The 13660-nt window shown below is 44.7% G+C and overlaps 1 protein-coding gene across 8 annotated transcripts in view; it reads left to right on the top strand.

The window, feature by feature from the left end:
* The window catches only part of LOC147361390 (uncharacterized), a 235163-nt gene that overhangs the window by 145884 nt on the left and 75619 nt on the right, over positions 1–13660 (top strand). For 3 of the 8 annotated variants that reach the window (XR_015137823.1, XR_015137824.1, XM_086328866.1), the window contains exon 3: positions 2222–2298. Coding sequence is in view for 4 of the 8 variants with exons in the window: in XM_086328866.1 (XP_086184992.1) it covers positions 2222–2255 (34 nt within the window). In the remaining 4 variants the exon portion in view is untranslated. Of the gene's footprint in view, positions 1–2221; positions 2299–9963; positions 10138–13660 lie in introns of those variants that run through there. The other 5 variants (XR_015137822.1, XM_086328868.1, XR_015137825.1 and 2 more) reach the window with 3 other exon arrangements.

The raw sequence follows: 13660 nt of genomic DNA, 5'->3' as shown, positions 1-13660 counted from the left end.
AAACAAACGAAGAAAGAAGAGGGAAAAGAAGTGTGGGAATGTTAGCAGAGAAAAGGGAAGCAAGGTCAAGGTGGGCAAGGGATAAAGATGCTCCGTCATCCTCGCTTCTCTTCCTCCTCTCCTTCATCTCTTAGCAGGAGGGGGTGAGAAAGCAGGCAGATTGAAAAGGGGGAAAAGAGAGTGAGATGAGGGGTGGGAGGGCACTTGGAGGTGGTAAGAGAGAAGGAGAATGAGTCAGAGGAAGCGGAAGCCAGGGGGAAGGAGACAGGATGAGAACGATTTAAATGCGGAGAGAGGAGCCAGACACAGAGAAAGGTGTGTACATGGTGGTCTCCCTAAGAGCCTTCAGTTGCTCCCAGCAGTGCACCCGGCAAACAGCTAGGGTCCCTCCCGGCAGACAGTTCCCTGACTTTTGTGTTAACTTCAGTGCCATTCTGTTTATGGCCCCCCGTGTTGCCGGTTGCGATTGCATTGACACTGTGTGATCAGAGAGTCGACATGGAGACCCGGCTCTGTTTTCCCTGCCGCCTCGCAGTGTTGGGCAGACTTCTGAGTCAGGGCTGCTTGCATTTGATGTCTGCCATCCTTCCTTGTGTACAGGTAGGAGAGTTGAAAGGGAAAAACTCTTCCTGAGGGTTGCTGCATTTAGAGCTCATGCATACAAATATTCAAAGCGGTTGGGAAAAACAATCTATACAGTCCCAAACCAATATTTTTCTCTAAGTAAGGTAGTTGACTTGTTCGTTGCTGGGCTGGGGACTTGCCCTAATCCAGCGCCACACTCACTGTGCCTGAAGGTGGGCAGGAAGCCTTCACGATGTTCAAGGTCTGGGCAGGTGCTCTCTAAAGTGAGCACCCCTGTCTTCCTCTACACCCTGGCTTCTGGTCCTGACCCTTCCTGATTAGAGCTCCCATTCCTATTGTAATTCCTATCCTTCTGCACATTCTGGACTCTTTGCCCATGCTGGTTATTATTGTTGTTGTTTAGTCACGAAGTCACGTTCGATTCTTTGGAACCCCATGGCCTGTAGCCCGCCAGGCTCCTCTGTCCATGGGATTCTCCAGACAAGAATACTGGAGTGGGTTGCCACTTCCTTCTCCAAGGGATCTTCCCAACCCAGGGATGGAACCCGCATCTCCTGCATTGGCAGGGAGAGTCTTTACTGCTGAGCCACCAGGGAAGCCTGTGTTAGTTATTATGGAGCATCTGAATAGATGTTCACTAACTGCTTATGGAATAAATGAATGGCTATGGTGGTTGTCTTATGAGTATAAAAGCAAATTCTTCTAGAATGAGCTATGCTTTTACGTATGTGTACCATTAGCCTATCTGTTCTGAAAAGGAAAAGTTGATTTAGCCAGCAGTAAGGAGCTTCTGGGGAGTTTATTCAACTATAATTAATGAATTATGAGTCCATTCACTCCTGGACACCAGAGGATGGTCTTGAAGTTTCTGGCAGCCTGTTTCTTGTGAGTCTCGTAATTGCAGGCCATATGCATGAGGCACTTCAGAGCCATGCTTCTCAGACATGAGTATGCATAGGACTTAACGTGAGGATCTTGTGAAAATGCTGATTCTGTTTCAGGAGTTTTGAGCATTTCACATTCCCTGGGGATGCTGAGGTTGCTGGTCGGTAGACCCGACTTGAGTAACAGGATTTTAAAAATGGTTCTAGTAAATAAAGTTGGGATTTATTCTATGCAAATACCTAGATGCATTTTTATAGTCTGCAGAACAGCAGACTTCCTAGGGGGAAACTTATAAGTATCTAACTCTTATTTCAGCTTGCAAATTTGTGAGAAATCTTTCCCACACTTAAACAGAGAAACCCTAGACTGATCAGCCCCCAAAACTGCTTTCAAATGATCCTCTAGGTTGTACTCCTTTTAATATACAGCTTTATTTATTTAGGCTTTTCCAGATTTGGGAGGCCCTGGCCCTGGTGTAGCTACTTTAGCAATAGGGATGACTTTAAAGCAGAAATATTCTTTGGAAGATCAGCAGTTCAAGGGCTGTGTTTATGAGACCTTCACATTTATTGATTGTGACCAAGCAGAGAAGTTCTCCAAGGATAGTCAGTTAGAATGGCAGCAAGTAGGAAGAGGCAATGTTCAGCTTGAATTTTGCAAGAGAAACCTCGCCTCTGCTTACATGTGTTCTAACAGATCTCTGAGTTCGAAGTTGGAAGTCTTCTCTAACAAGGTGGCCTTTATTTTCCAGGTCATCCGCAGCCAGTATGATGCCATCTTTATAATCCCTGGAGGAGAACGTGCTCATCATGAGCAGGTGAAGGAGTGGTGAGTCCCACAGGCCACGGGCATGACCAGCGGCAGGTTGCCTGTCACTGTTTGAGACAACATTCAGTTTACATCATTCTCTTGTGTGTGTTCTACTCACTGATAACCAGCGTGCAGAGGGCCAGTCATGGGTGGTCTCACTGAATTAATGCACATTTTGGAAGCATCTCAGACTCCCTACAACCAGGGACAAAACAGGACTGGTCACCAGAAATCTCTCTCCATCTTCTACAGAGTTAACATAGACTTCTTATGATTGTTCATCTTTATTACCTTATCAGAAGGCTTTTATCTTTTCAATATTGATGTAAATGGGTGAACACCAAAGACTCTTCTAATTAAAGTCTTATCTCTGTCCCCTTATCTGAAGTTGCCCTTCTATAGAGTGTCTTTGCATTTTCCTTTTAAATACATGTATGTCCCACAACTTTGATTTGCCCAAATAGGTCACCAGGATTAATTTTCCATTAACCTTTATTGCTTCTTTCTTTCTGATCATCTTTTTAGAGGATTAAACAGTTCCCATTGGGTCAATCTCTGTGTAGGATATAAACCATCTTTATTCTTTGGTGGCCTTTGTGGAACTGATGTCGATGGTGGTAACCTCTGGTGCAGTACGGAACGCGGCCCCATTAACTATCTGTGGATAGACCCCACAGGAGTTCTGTTGACCATGGCAATTTTGTCACTGGTATCACTCTTTCGTAACTCAGTCTGTATTCATTTTCTCTGGCAGCTGTAACGAACTAACAAGGGCTGGATGGCTCAAACAACAGACACTTGTCATCTGGAAGCCAGAAATCTGAAATCAAAGTGTCAGCAGGCTTCAATCCTTCTGGAAGTTGTAAGGGAGAATGTGGTCCTTGCCTGTCCCAGCTTCTGGTATCTCAGGTGTTCCCTGGCCTATGAATGGCCATCTTCTTGCTGTGTCTTTGAATTGTCTATCTCCATGTTCAAATTTCCCCCCTTCTAAAGACACCTATCATATTGAATTAGAGACGCCTTTAATGACTTCTCTCGTAATTTAACCATCTGCATAGATTCTATGTCTAAATGAGGCCACATTTAATTAAGACTTTCATATCTTTTGGGGATACATAAATTCAACCCATAACATTGTCTAAGGAAAGGCAAATTCATTCATTTTGGTTTGCCCTGAAGAAACTAGAACCAAGCTTGTTGCTTAATATTGGTTGAATGAGCGAATGGCAGAGACCGTAATGACCATCGTCAAATTCAGTTGGCAAAAGTAAAGCTCAGTGACTAGGAGTGGACAGGACTTCTACTCTGTTGTCCTCAGCAAGCTCTAACTTTTGGGAGAGTCCAAGTTCAACAACATCCTAAATGGGATAAGAGTTGTCCCTTTAAAAGTAAGAGCAGGTAGACAATTTCTAAAAGGTAGCACTCTGCATGAGCCCGGCCCGCTTTCTCTGTCGCATCTCAGGCTGAGCTGCCAGTTGACACACTACCTCTATCAGAACATCAATGTATCTTTCCAGCTAATTCAATACCATTTAAATCATACTTAGCTGGGCTGTTCTTTCTTTCCAGCTGTATCACTTTGCACTTATTAAATTTAACATTCTGTTCCAGAGCTCTCATCTCTAAACGCGCTCCTGAAACAGACCTGCCCCTGTTGTGTCTTCTCTCTTCTCTGTGCTTCCTCAGCTCAGACTATTAGCTGCAGCCTTTTGTGTGTTTAGATTTGATAACATTATGAGGATGCTGGTCTCCAGATAGCAGTTAAAGGATACATTTCTCAGAGATGTTTATTTAGAGAACCCTTATTTCCTGCAAGGGTGGAGCTTTCTGGATGTGTCTACTGTGACTTCCAGGAAAGAAAGTCTTACAGAACGGCTTACCTTTCTGTCCCCAAAGGAAGCCTCCTGCTGAGTGAAGTCCAAGGGCATGGGAACCTGGTCCGAGGAGTGAAGCAGACATCTTTAGGGATCCTGTGAATTGATGTCAGCCCCTGGGCTAGTCCTGTGGACCACGGGGTTCCAGCTTGACTTCCCCAAGGCTGCACAGCAGGCAGGCTGGGGTAATTGACTTCCAGGCTTCTCAACCCCACGGAGGCTGTCCTATGGCCAAATAATAGCGTTGGTCCAGATAGCACTGGATTTATAAGATGATGACAGGCAGGAGAAAGTGAAAATGAAAATAAGTCATTTTCGCATTTTTATGTTGACACTAGTCCTAAGGAAATTGGTAAATTACATAACATATTTACAGGGTATGAGATGCTTGCAGGCAGAGTTCCAGCAAATGCCACCATATATGGTTGTATAACTTCATCTTCATGCCTCCAGTGTTTACTTTCTTTTCCATTTTATCAAAGTGCATAGTACTCTCTATTACAAGCCTTCTGTAACTTACTATGTAAATCTCCTCATTTGGTATGTGAGAATGTCAACAGGCATAAATTAAAACAATTGATTTTGGTCACACAATGATCATATCAGAATAATTGTGGAAGAACTCTTTGATAGTGATGTGTCAGGTTCAATGAGCAATTGCATCTTGATCATTAAACTGTTTGTTGTTAGTCGCTAAGTCGTGTCCAACTCTTTTGTGACCCCATAGACTGTAGCCCACCGTGCTCCTCTGTCCATGGGATTTCCCAAGCAAGAGTACTAGAGTGAATTGCCATTTCCTTCTCCAGGGGATGTTCTAGACCCAAGGATCAATCCCGTGTCTCCTGCATTGAAGGCAGATTCTTTACCACTAAGCAAACAGCTTGCTTAGTGGCATCTGGTCCCATCACTTCATGGGAAATAGATGGGGAAACAGTGGAAACAGTGTCAGACTTTATTTTGGGGGGTTCCCAAATTACTTCAGATGGTGACTGCAGCCATGAAATTAAAAGACGCTTACTCCTTGGAAGGAAAGTTACGACCAACCTAGATAGCATATTGAAAAGCAGAGACAGTACTTTGTCAACAAAGGTCCGTCTAGTTAATGCTATGGTTTTCCTGTGGTCATGTATGGATGTGAGAGTTGGACTGTGAAGAAAGCTGAATGCAGAAGAATTGATGCTTTTGAACTGTGGTGTTGGAGAATACTCTTGAGAGTCCCTTGGACTGCAAGGAGATCCAACCAGTCCATCCTAAAGGAGATCAGTCCTGGGTGTTCATTGGAAGGACTGATGCTGAAGCTGAAACTCCAGTACTTTGGCCACCTCATGGGAAGAGTTGACTCATTGGAAAAGACCCTGATACTGGGAGGGATTGGGGGCAGGAGGAGAAGGGGACGACAGAGGATGAGATGTCTGGATGGCATCACCAACTTGATGGACATGAGTTTGAGTGAACTCTGGGAGTTGGTGATGGACAGGGAGGCCTGGTGTGCTGCGATTCATGGGGTCGCAAAGAGTCGGACATGACTGAGCAACTGAACTGAACTGAGTGCCTAAATTATGCGTTGGTATAATTTTTGTTATAATAAATCTTATTTTAATAACTAGGTTATTTTGTGTGTACCTAACACTTCTCTACCATTAAAGAGAAATACACCAGAAATAAAACCTTAAGTGCCTTGAAAACTAGAAACTAATTTACTATTGCTAAGTATTTTCCTCTATTTGCATTTTACACTCTAATTTCAGTAATCTGAGATTTCTGAAAATTCAGATATATGCGTTTCGTGGAACTGATAATACACATAGTCATTATGAAACTCGGATCTTTAAACAAAGGGGAAATTATTATTTTTTTGTTGTTGTTAGTAATTAACAGTTTTTTTAAAGACCTCTGAAATTTTAGAGTGTATTTATGATACATGCGAAGTATTTTAATTAAAGAACTTGTGCTTTGAATCAAGATTCTATCAGACTTTCTCCGAAGATGTTTGCACATGGGTAAGTTAAGATACAAATCTTAGTGTTTGTTCTCCTTGGGTTCTTTTTCTGCCTCTGTCTCCTGACAGTTCCTTTTTTGTTTCTTTTAAATCCGTGCGTTAATACTCAGTGCTTTTAAGCTGATAATAAAAAAGTCATGGAGAGGAGTGGAGGGCTTCTGGCGCAGAGCTCAGAAGCTTGGCATGCCCCTCCATCACTTGCTCCCCCGACATTTAGCTCTCAGGAAGCTTTGTCAAATTTTCTATAATTCTTTCATATTTTTGCTTTCCTTTCCCCTTTGCGTCCATGACCACCTTTTCCTAAGTTTTTCGTTCCCTCTTCTATTGTGTGTTCATAGGACCCTTCCGTTTCTTCATTTGTTCATTCAGGCAAATATTGTCCTTCTCACGCGTGCCAAAAGTGTCCCTGGGGGGGGTCACAGGAAGAGGGTTACAATCTAGGTGGGAGACGATCATGCAGAGATGGCTGCTCTGCTGGCGCTCTGGGCTGTGGGCTCCTCACACACAGGAAAAAGAGCAGTGGAGCTGGCTCGGGGGGCCTCAGGAAATGCTTTACGGAGAAGGTCTGAATCTGAGTGGAGGTTGGAAGAAAGAGAACCGTGCCAGAGGGACCAGTGTGGTGGAGAGAAAGTCCGAAAGGAGGCAGGGGTGGGGGGAGGGGATGGAGATGGGAGGCGGCTCCGCAGGGCCGCGTGCGGGGCAGGGGTGCAGCGTGGGGGGGAGGGGTGCGGTGTCGGGGGGAGGGGTGCGGTGTGGGGGGGAGGGGTGCGGTGTGGGGGGGAGGGGTGCGGTGTGGGGGGGAGGGGTGTGGTCTGGGGGGGAGGGGTGCGGTCTGGGGAGGGGAGGGGTGTGGCGTGAGGCGGGGCAGGGTGAGGCGTGGGGGAGCTGGGGTGCGGCGAGGGGGAGGGCAGGGAGGGGCGTGGTGGGGGAGGGCAGGGAGGGGCGTGGTGGGGGAGGGCAGGGAGGGGCGTGGTGGGGGCGGGCAGGGTGCGGCGCGTGGTCCTCGCTGCGTGGCTAATGCTGCTGGAGCGCGAGCTGGCTGAGGCTCCGCGGGAGGGTGGGAGCAGCCCCGTCTCCCCAGGCCACTGTGAGTGGGAAATGAGATGATGGTTTCAAGATGACGAGCACGGGTCGCACAGAGTCGGACACGACTAAAGCGACTTAGCAGCAGCAGTAGCAGCAGCACAGGGCCTGGCATATTATTAAATATGCATGACATCGTCATTGCTCTCAGTGTTTAATAAACAGAGCAGAGAGGACCATGGCCCCCAGGAGCTGTGTTGCACACTGTGAGCCCTCCTCTCATCTCAGGTCTGCAGCCTGTACTTGCCTCCATTCTGCCCACAGCAGCGAGGCTGCCCGTGCCAGCAGGCTCACCCCCTGCCACACTTCCCCGCCTCGCTGCTGCTAAGAGGAAGTCAGGCCTTCCTAAGCCGGTGCTTGATGACCTCAGTGCCCTGACTAGGTTGGCCAAAACGTTCGTTTGGGTTTTTTGTACCGTCTCACGAAATACCCAGACGAACCTTTTGGCCACCCCAGTATTCACTCTGTCAGTCAGTCCTGGCTACATTCGCCTACTTTGGATTCTCACCCACAGTTTATTCTTTTCCCATTCAAGCTCCATCTTCAGAACGTCCCCCGCCACCATCCTTCAGGACCTCACTTAAATTCATCTCCTCTATGAAAACTTTTCTCCATTCATAATTTACCTTTTCTTCATTCCAGGGGAACTTTCAACAAGCTCTTCACATCACGGGTTGACACCTGCTTCTGTGATGTCACGACTCAGTTCATTAACACCCTGGGAAGGGCTGGCAGGTGCTTAGGGAAAGGGCCATGTACTTATTACATGTCCTGTTTGTGCTCAAAGCACAGCTTCTTGCAAACAGTGAACGCTGCATTGATGTGTGTGAAGAGTGGAGGGAAGACAGAGTTCCCGTAATTTGTAAGGCCGCTACAGAGGTGGAACCGAGGGATTGATTACTTGCCATCTGGGAGAAGCAGTGGTTAAAGAAGGATCCAGATGACCTGTCTCAGGGCAGAATGATTGTCAGCAAAGGGAGGAGGGTTACATTAGACAAAAAGCTGGAACGTCCACTCTGAAAGCTAGTTTATCCACCCTAAGGCTGGGACGCGCGAAGAAGAGACTTAGAAAGCCATGAAGCCGTATAGGTCCCATCTTGACAGTGAATGACAAATGACATAACAGGTAAGAGCACCTCTATTGCATTAAGAAGAAGCTCTGCATCTCTCCAGGAGATGGCCCTGGAAGACTTGATTCAATTTAAGACTTCGCCGCCGCAGATCTGGAGATAATCACAAATGCAGAAATATATTTATGAAAGTCTGTTGCCACTGAGCTCAAAAGACCATAATCCTATTACTTGTGAGTTTGAAAAGGGTAAACATGAATAACCGAAAGGGAATATCGATTACAGGAGTAATATGAACAGGAATAATGGAATTAAAGTAATTGAGGCAATATTGGATCTAATGGACCTTGTTTCTCTTAATGCCTCTCTTCTGCTCTTCACATTGACTTGGCCCTAAAGTCGATTGGACTCTGTGCACCGAGAGAGAAGAACATAATGGAAGAATTAGTATTGCTGTCTATAAAAAAAAATCAATCTGTTGTTCTTACAGAAGAACATCAATCAGTCTGTGAAATCAATTAGCTGGAATTTTTTACATTCAGCTCATAAGGTTACGGGACAAAGTGATGAGCAAAGCTGGTCTGCCTCGCACATAGTAGATACTCAGGAAAGGTTTCTTGAGTTAAAAGCCAGAGGAGACCACGGATTTTTCTTGAAATGCAACTTCAGCGTAAGTCCTTCCGTGGGTACTGATTCAGTCCCGCCCCTTCTCCTTGCTGGACTGCGTCCGTCATGCTGTAAGTGGAGTCAGCTCCATCGCACTGACCTCTGCAGTGGGTTCTCTCTCACGTTGCTGCCTGGCCTTCCAGGCCAGTCTTGGTGACCTCGGGTCTCTGTGTTATTTAAGGTCTGACCTGTTTCCTGTGACTAAGTTTTCTGCCCTGTAGAGCACTAGCAAATTACATTTCGCGGGAAATATCCCTTTGATGACATTACTGCCTCTCCAGAAAGCTTGCGTCTCCCTTTTGTCTCCCAAGTTACAGGCTCTTTGTACTTTACACCCTTCCGCAGCCCGTGGCTCTGAAGAGCTTCTGCGTTTAGACTTCTCCCACTGTCTGTCCACACTCAACTCCCACTGGCCCTACCTGGGCCCGATGGAAGGCACATGGATCTCTGCAGGGCATCATCCCGTTTTCAAACAGGCAGGATGCTCTCCTTGGAAGTCTTCTTCTCATATCTATATCCCTCCAATTAGAGTCCATCTGGCCAAGGCAAACGTGATCTTCCTTAAAACTGTGTGTTATCAAGAACTGTGTCGTGAAGACGTTTATTTCAGTGAGATAAATGGTATGAGGAACTAAAGCATTGCAGGCACACAGTAACAGAATTGTTTTACCAGAAGTTGGGCTTTCCAGGTGGCTCAGTGGTAAAGAATCCGCCTGCCAAGGCAGGAGACACAGAAGATGTGGTTTCAGTCCTTGGGTGGGGAAGATCCCTTGGAGGAGGAAATGGCAACCCACGCCAGTATTCTTGCCTGGGAAATCACATGAACAGAGGAACCTGGTGGGCTACAGTCCATGGGATTGCAAAGAGTCAGGCAGGACTTAGTGACTGAGCATATTTCAGTGATAATGGGGTTTTCAATGTCTATAGGAGTGTGACTTTAAATCTGAAGATCCCTGAAAAGTATAACATGGCACTGTATCTCTTTTCACAGGTTTGTTGTGAACTAAACTGGAATTTTAAAAAACAATTTCAACATTTTAAGGACCCACAATGGTGAAAAGCTAAGAGTAAAGACTTAAAGCAGCTGTATTTTAAGTAGAAGAGCTTTTTCTCCATTCTCCCAGCAGTCTTGGTCTGCATTAAATAAATCTTATTTCTCAATCAATTGATCGCTTTGTATCTAATACACAGTTTGCAGACTCTACAGTAGAAATGTTTCTGATGTTTGTTCTTCAAAACTGAGTTTAAGTCCTTTTTCCTCCATTGGCTTTGCTTCTTATCATTCAGCTCTTCTGTGTGGTGGTTTTTCCCCCTCCAGATACCTTTTTTAAGGCTCGTGATCCATTTAAGGACATTTTAAAATATTTAACCTTTTTGAGAATTTTTAGATGCTATTCTGAAATAGGGATATATTTTAATTTCCCACAATGCCCAATACATTGTTAGAGCAGCATGACATATTGATTTATAAAAATATACAATTATTAGGTTCAGTTTCACCTAAATTCCCAAGCTGCTCTTTTTCCTGCTTTCTATTTCATCTAAGGGCTTTGCTGGTAGCTTAGTGGTAAAGAATCCACCTGCCAAAGCAGGAGACTTGGATTCTATCCTTAGGTTGGGAAGATCCCTTGGAGGAGGAAATGGCAAGTATTTCCTCTCCAGTATTCTTGCCTGGAGAATCCCATGGACAGAGGAACCTGGCGGGCTATAGTCTAAGGGGTCACAAAGAGTTGGACACCACTTAGTGACTGAACAACAATAAATTCCATGTGAACACTGGAGTTGGTCTGAACGGTTTAAAATTTTTTTTAAAAAGCTGAATAATCCCCATTTCAATGTCAATGTGGAAAGATGAAGAGTGAGATAGGTTTCCAATTATAGATGATACATGTTTTAGTTTCTGGTACTTTTCAAGACACCATTAAAATGACATTTAAGTGATCTATCTGAAAAAACAATCACTCACCTAAAAGAACAAAGAAATGGGGCAATTACCATAGCATTTTGGAATCTGTGAATGATTGGTAGCTTATTGAGCAGAGGAGAAATGAAGAAGTAGCCTTCTTCGTTGTGTAAAGAAGTGTAAAGAAGAATTTACAGTGTAAAGAAGAATTTACACTGATGGATTCTACAGAAGCTCAGGAATTTTCAGCAACAAGAACCCCTTGTAAATGAGCCTGAAGATAGGACTAAAATCAGGATTATTGATGAACGTTTAGATCTGCTCCCCAACTTCACACAAGCAGGTAGCTGCCCCCCTTCCATTCTAACATAGGAATGGAGTTTTTCGTTTATTTGTTTTTTCTGTAGAGATGATAAAATAGAGGCTTCTGCATCGGAATGCTAAGTCACGTCAGTCGTGTCCGACTCTGTGCGACCCCATAGACGGCAGCCCGCCAGGCTCCTCCATCCCTGGGATTCTCCAGGCAAGAACACTGGAACACTGGAGTGGGTTGCCATTTCCTTCTCCAATGCATGAAAGTGGAAAGTGAAAGGGAAGTCGCTCAGTCGTGTCCAACTCCTAGCGACCCCATGGACTGCAGCCTACCAGGCTCCTCCGTCCATGCGATTCGGAAGGTGTCAGGAAAAGTAAAAAGGGGTATTATCCATACATAGTGTTGAAATCAGGGTGATTGCATTGATTTACCAATTACAGTTACCGTCTTCTCCCTGCCCTCTAGCCTGAGGACACAGGGTGATAACCTGCCTACATGAGACCCCAGGAGACTTCCCTGGGATTCTGACCTAAAAATATAACACAAGGGTGCTGAATCAGGGGTTCCCCAAAGAACAGGCCTAACTAGAACAATCCTAAAGTGAATCCCAAGTCAACTCTCCTTCCACCCCACCCCTCTCCCCACCATACAACCCTTTCTATTGGCTTTCTTTAATTATCAGCAGACAGCCAAGGAACATGAGATATTTAAGAAAAGTTTCTCTTATGAGAGACAGACACTAAAACGTGCAAACAGGAAAAATAAAGCAACTTAGAGGAAACAGAACCTTTGCAAGAAGGAAGAAATCTTAAAAAAAGAAATCACTTGTATCTTCAGAGACATAAGGTGTGATATTGCAGCTGGGACACAGAAAAGAATTTGTAAGACTTGGGAGATTAAAGTTAAGGAAATTTCTCAGAATGTGAAGTAAAAAGGAAAAATACGAAGTAATATAGAAAAAAAAAAAGACAAGAAATTTATAGGATTGGCCCATGAGGTCCAATGTCCAAAAATAGTACCATCCAGCTTGAGAGAATATAGAAAGCAGAGGACAGAAAACCATCAAAGGACTAATTCAACAGAATTCCCCAACCAAAGACAGGAGTTTCCCAATTAAAAGATAGTACCAGTGCTCATCATGAAATGTGACAGCATGCTAGCAAATGACAGGGCCAGTCAGCCAGTTCAGTCCCTCAGTCGTGTCTGACGCTCTGTGATTCCATGGATTGCAGCACACCAGGCTTGCCTTGTCCAGCATCACCTCCCACAGCTTGCTCAAACTCATTGTCCATTGAGTCAGTAATGTCATCCAACCATCTCATCCTCTGTCATCGCCTTCTCCTCCTGCCTTCAATCTTTCCCAGCACCAGGGTCTTTTCCAGTGAGTTAGTTCCTCGCATCAGATGTCCAAAGTTTTGGAGCTTCAGCTTCAGCATCAGTCCTTCCAATGAATATTCGGGACTGATTTCCTTTAGGATTGACTGGTATGATCTCCTTGCAGTCCAAGGGACTCCAAAGAGTCTTCTCCAAACACAACAGTTCAAAAGCATCAATTCTTCAGCACTCAGCTTTCTTTATAGTCCAACTCTTATATCTGTACATGACTTCTGGAAAAACCATAGCTTTGACTAGACAGACCTTTGTCAGCAAAGTAATGTCTCTGCTTTTTAATACTCTGTCTAGGTTGATCATAGCTTTTCTTCCAAGGAGCAAGCATCTTTTAATTTAATGGCTGCAATCACCACCTGCAGTGATTTTGGAGCCCAAGAAAATAAATAAAATCTGCCACTGTCTCCACTTTTTTCACCATATATTTGCCATGAAGTGACGGGACCAGACGCTATGAACTTTGTTTTTTGAGTGTTGAGTTTTAAGCCAGCTTTTTCACTCTTCTTCTCTTCACTTTCATCAAGAGGCTCTTTAGTTCATCTTCCCTCTCTGCCATAAGGGTAGTGCCATCTGCCTATCTGAGGTTATTGATATTTCTCTCAGCACTCTTGATTCTATCTTGTGCTTCATCCAGCCTGGCATTTTGCATGATGTACTCTGCAAATGAGTTAAATAAGCAGGGTGATAATATACAGCCTTGACGTACTCCTTTCCCAGTTTGGAACCAGTCCATTGTTCCATGTCCAGTTCTAACTGTTGCTTCTTGACCTACATACAGATTTATCAGGAGGCATGTAAGGTGGTCTGGTATTATTCCCATCTCTTGAAGAATTTTCCAGAGTTTGTTGTGATCCACACAGTTGAGGTTTGGCATAGTCAATAAAGCAGAAGTAGATGTTTTTCTGGAATTCTCTTGCTGCTTCTATGATCCAGTTGACATTGTTAATTTGATCTTTGGTTCCTCTGCCTTTTCTAAAACCAGCTTGAACATCTGGAAGTTCTCGGTTCCCATACTGTTGAAGCCTGGCTTGGAGAATTGTGAGCATTATTTTGCTAGCGTGTGAGATAAGTGAAATTGTACGG

The sequence above is a fragment of the Bos grunniens genome, chromosome 12, assembly GCF_055505025.1.
Source record: "Bos grunniens cultivar Pamir isolate PY7600 chromosome 12, Bosgru_T2T1.0, whole genome shotgun sequence".
Classification (NCBI taxonomy): Eukaryota; Metazoa; Chordata; class Mammalia; order Artiodactyla; family Bovidae; genus Bos; species Bos grunniens.
Note: the sequence above shows the minus strand (reverse complement) of the source record. Positions and strands in the feature narration are given on the sequence as shown.